Genomic DNA, 5,000 nt, shown 5'->3' with positions numbered 1-5,000 from the left:
TTATATATATATATATATATATATATATATATATATATATATATATATATATATATATATATATATATATATATATATATATGTACACACATTTATACTTATATGTACGTAAAGAATTACACACAATCAACTCATACTTCCAAATAATGGTTCAGTATCTTAAGAATGCCTTCCTCTCGGAGGGAGTTACATACAATTAGCTTGTTTATCTCGGGCCTGTTTCGAACCAACGCATTCCAGATAGTTACTGTATGACAGTTGATCCAAAATATCTTCAAGAAAGATCCTGCCCGGTGGCGAAGTGGATCAGTTCTTATCATTCTTTTTTATATAATTTTCCAGACGTGAGATCTGGGATCCCCTTCTCTGGTTGCCGTGAGTTGTGGGATGTTTGTCAATTAACATGATTTTGCAGTATTTCTCATTTCAAGCGTTGTAATCTTTAACCGGTCTGATTGTCAAAAGCTAGAGTAGTTAGACATTTGTTTTAGATAATTACGTTGTATATAATGCCCTAAAAACTGTAAAAGATACATTAAAAATAAGGAAATTTTCTTTACAGAGCTAGATTCAATTTAGCCAAAACCTACTGTAATTTGAGAGTATTAGCCAATTATGATGCATGTAAGATGTTAGACTGTAAAAGATACCTTAGAAATAAGGAAATTTTGTTCACCGAGTTGGGTTCAATTTAGCCTTAAGTTAGAGAATTTAGACATTAGTTTTAGTCAATTACGAAACATGTAAGGCCTTAAACACTTTAACAGATGCCTTATTGTTAAGGAAATTTTCTTAACGGAGTTGGGTTCAATTTAGCGAAAAGTTAGAGTAATTAGACATTAGTTTTAGGCAACCACGATACATGTAAGGCCTTAAACACTGTCAAAGATACCTTAGAAATAAGGAAATTTTCTTTTCGGACTTGTGTTCAATTTAGCCAAAATATGCAAAGTTTACGAAACCACGAAAAAACTGAAAAAAATTAGACAACCAAAAAGATTATCATTAGGGGGAACGTGTTGAAGTAACGCAATGATAGGTATATTTTCTTGCAGAAATATAGGAACTGGAGGAGGGGTGGGTTTGTGTTAACCTCCCGAGATGACGGATGACAATTTTTCTTATAAATGGTCTATCAAAAAATAGAAATACTTACTCATGAACCTTTTCAGACTTGAAATAACCCTTTATACATAATAGAAGATGAGCATCTAAAAATCCTTTTACTAAGTCCCGTTTTTAGGTTATTTTCTTCTGAACATTTTCTTCCAGGTTATCACATATGGTAGAGAGTGGACTGATCAGGAAATGGGCCAACAACGAATTCATGAAAGTGGCTGGGAAAAGTCCAATCGAGGCTTCGGGTCTTAAGCCTTTCACCTTGGAACAATTGCAGGTTTGGCAAAGGAGAGAATTTACAGTAGCAAAAATTAAATTATAAAAACACATTTAATTTTTTTACGAGTAGTCTTTAGCGTCAATACTTTCATAATAGATTCACGTTATTGCCTTCCTGCGAAAAAAATTACTGTAAATATATAAAGATTTTAAATATATATTTTTCATTTAAATATGGAAATTAAAAAAAAAAGATAAAACATGAGTTTTTTTTTTATTTCCTCACGAATAGTCTTTAGCTTTAGTATCTTTATAGTAAACTAAACTTCCTAAGAAAAAAAATTAACAACGTAAATACTAAATGAAAAACGGAAACATATATTTCTCATCTATATATGAAAATTGAAAAAAAAGATAAAATATAAGTTTTTTCATTTCCTCACGAATATTCTTTAGCCTTATTATTTTTTATAACAAATTAATATTATTGCTTTTTTGAGAAAAATAAGGTGGCCGTAAACATTACATAGAAAATAGTAAATATGTAATTCGCCTTCAAATATGAAAATTGCTGTGAGATATAATTTTATTCATTTTATAAACACCATTAATTGCAAATAATCTTATCTTTTCAGGCAGCGTTCTACATCATTCTCATCGGCTATATGGCATCTGCTTTGGCATTAGGAATAGAGCTCATTTCGACAATTAAGCTTACTTCGCAGTAAAGTGGAAAAGAAGAATTACAGAAAAAGGGCCTCTTCATAATGATCAATTTCCCAGTATACCGAATTATTAAGAAAAATAGTCAGCAAAAACCATCAAAGTTACCATCCTTCATTTTTTACTTTTTCTGATATTTTTGAAGGAATTGTCAATAAGGACTGATTTCTGTTTGTAATTTAATGAATAAAGATATTGGATGAATAAAAATACATTGTTTATATATGGTACCTCTCAGTATACAGTATACTATGAAAATGTTCGTAAATATAAATCCCAGTTTTATATATATATATATATATATATATATATATATATATATATATATATATATATATATATATATATATATATATATATATATATATATATATATATATATATGTACACTATATATATACATATATATATACACACTATATATACATATATATATATATACACACACACACACACACACATATATATATATATATATATATATATATATATATATATATATATATATATATATATATATATATATACTGTGTATATATATATATATATATATATATATATATATATATATATATATATATATATATATATATATATATATGTATACATATGTGTGTGTGTCTTTGTGTCTGTGTGGGTGAGTTCGTCTGTGTTTTATTCATGCAAAATTAAAAAAAAAACATATGACTGTTTCAAAATATATTCCTATGAACGGGCATATTACGAATACTCTAAAACAGATATGTCATGCCTGGTAATCAAGAGAGATCATCTCTCACGCCTATTGACGCAAAGGGCCTCGTTTAGGTTTCGACAATCGTCTCTATCTTGAGATTTAAATCAATACTTCTCCATTCATCATCGACTTCAAACTTCATAGTTCTCAGCCATGTAGGCCAGGGTCTTCAAACTCTTCTAATGCTGCCTTAGCTCAGTTGAAAGTTTGGTAAACTAATCTCTCTTAGGGAGTACGAAGAAGGACAAGGAAAATAAATATACATATATCAAAAACAAAATTTACATGAATTGTTTTTTTGTTAAGATTTCATAAATCTCGTTTATTCTCCTTCATTGCAACATATCCAATATTTCAATTTCAAATTATAATTCAATTTGTCTAAAAAAGATGACCGAGCTTCGGTGTAATGAGTTCGAGGCCAAATACAGACAGACCTATCCCATAACCAGCAAACAAAAGTGTAAACATTCCCTGAAAAAAAAAAGAATAACAAACTCTTCAGTAAAAAACTCTAACAATCAGTCAGCAAATCACATTACAATTGCAATTTGCAATATAAGTCTCCAATTATTTGTTTCAGATTTGTCTCCAATTATTTGTTTCAGATTTGTCTCCAATTATTTGTTTCAGATTTGTCTACAATTATTTGTTTCAGAATAGTCTCCAATTATTTGTTTCAGATTTGTCTACAATTATTTGTTTCAGATCTGTCTACAATTATTTGTTTCAGAATAGTCTCCAATTATTTGTTTCAGATTTATCTACAATTATTTGTTTCAGAATAGTCTCCAATTATTTGTTTCATAATAATCTTCAATTATCTTTTTAGAATAGTCACCAGTTATTTGTTTGAGAATAGTCTCCAGTCTCCCATTATTTGTTTCAGAATAGTCACCAATTATTTGTTTGTAGAATAGTCTCCAATTCAGAATAGTCTCCAATTATTTGTTTACAGAATAGTTACCAATTACGAATTGTCTCAAATTATTTGTTTCAAAATAGTCCCCGATAATTTGTTTGCAGAATAGTCTCCGATAATTTGTTTCAGAATAGTCTCCAATTATTTGTTCGAGAATAGTCTCCAGTCTCCAATTATTTATTTCAGAATAGTCTCCAATTATTTGTTTGTGGAATATTCTCCAATTAAGAATAGTCTCCAAGTATTTTCTTGTAGAATAGTTACCAATTACGAATATTCTTCAATTATTTGTTTCAAAATACTCCCCAATAATTTGTTTGCAGAATAGTCTCCAATTATTTGTTTCAGAATAGTCTCCAATTAATTATTTGTCTTATAATAGTCTCCAGTCTCCAATTATTTGTTTCAGAATAGTCATCAGTTATTTGTTTGCAGAATACTTAATAATTAAGAATAGTCTCCAATTACTTGTTTCCGAATAGTCTCAAATTAACTGTTTCTGAATAGTCTACAATTATATGTTTGCAGAATAGTCTAAAATTATGTTTCAGAATAGTCTCCAATTAACTGTTTCAGAAGTCTCAAATTATTTGTTTGCAGAATAGTCTCCAATTCAGAGTAGCCTCCAACTATTTGGTTTTACTGACCCAAAGTTCGGACGCAGAGAGGGACGATTTCACTGTGACCTTCGTCGGTGGATTCCTACAGCCCTTTGCGAGAGGAACTTCTTTCTCGACCCAATAGTTGTACAAGCCTCCCTCAACGATACCTCGGAGACTGGAAGGAGATTTAGAATGTCGGGTTATTTGTTGATTTAGATTGGTTTAATTTTATATTCACCTCAAACAATTATGTTATGCCATTTGTTAAGTTTCTTTGTTTGGTAAGTGGTCTCTTGGTTTGTCTGTTTGGAATTTTTATTTGTTCTGTCTTTCTGTGCGTCTGATTGTGTGTTTTGTTTGTTACTTTGCTTCCATCATTATGACGATTTTACCAAATACAGACCTTTTGCAGTTTATGCTATTGCTCAGTTTCTTTGTTCATAATTTATCTGTTGGTTTGTCTGCTTGAATTTTTATTTGTTCTATCTTTTTTATGTGTCCGATTGTTTGTTTGTCAGTGTTCTCTATCATTATGAATATTTTACCAAATAAGGACCATTTTGCTGGTTATGCTAGTGGTTAGTTTCTTTGTTTGGTAATTTATCTCTTGATCTATCTGTTTTAATTTTTATTTGTTCAGTCTTTCTCTGTGCCTGATTGTGTCTTTGTTTATCAGTTT

General features: G+C 29.5%; 2 protein-coding genes across 2 annotated transcripts in view; one reads left to right on the top strand and one right to left on the bottom strand.

Annotated features, from left to right (window-relative positions):
* LOC137640168 (glutamate receptor ionotropic, delta-1-like) overlaps positions 1 to 2,066 on the top strand; it is a 12,759-nt gene extending 10,693 nt beyond the window's left edge. The window contains exons 6-8 of the mRNA XM_068372696.1: positions 343 to 375; positions 1,273 to 1,396; positions 1,974 to 2,066. Of these exons, the coding sequence (XP_068228797.1) occupies positions 343 to 375; positions 1,273 to 1,396; positions 1,974 to 2,066 (250 nt within the window). The remainder of the gene's footprint in view (positions 1 to 342; positions 376 to 1,272; positions 1,397 to 1,973) is intronic.
* A 1,068-nt stretch (positions 2,067 to 3,134) lies between these two features.
* The window catches only part of LOC137645499 (probable glutamate receptor), a 17,774-nt gene continuing 15,908 nt past the window's right edge, over positions 3,135 to 5,000 (bottom strand). Inside the window, exons 12-13 of the mRNA XM_068378308.1 lie at positions 4,367 to 4,496; positions 3,135 to 3,271 (exon numbers count right to left, since the gene is read on the bottom strand). Of these exons, the coding sequence (XP_068234409.1) occupies positions 3,179 to 3,271; positions 4,367 to 4,496 (223 nt within the window). The 3' untranslated portion in view covers positions 3,135 to 3,178. The remainder of the gene's footprint in view (positions 3,272 to 4,366; positions 4,497 to 5,000) is intronic.

This window comes from Palaemon carinicauda, chromosome 1 (genome assembly GCF_036898095.1).
Source record: "Palaemon carinicauda isolate YSFRI2023 chromosome 1, ASM3689809v2, whole genome shotgun sequence".
NCBI lineage: Eukaryota > Metazoa > Arthropoda > Malacostraca > Decapoda > Palaemonidae > Palaemon > Palaemon carinicauda.
The sequence above is the reverse complement of the archived record's forward strand: the minus strand, read 5'-3'. Positions and strand labels throughout refer to the sequence as shown.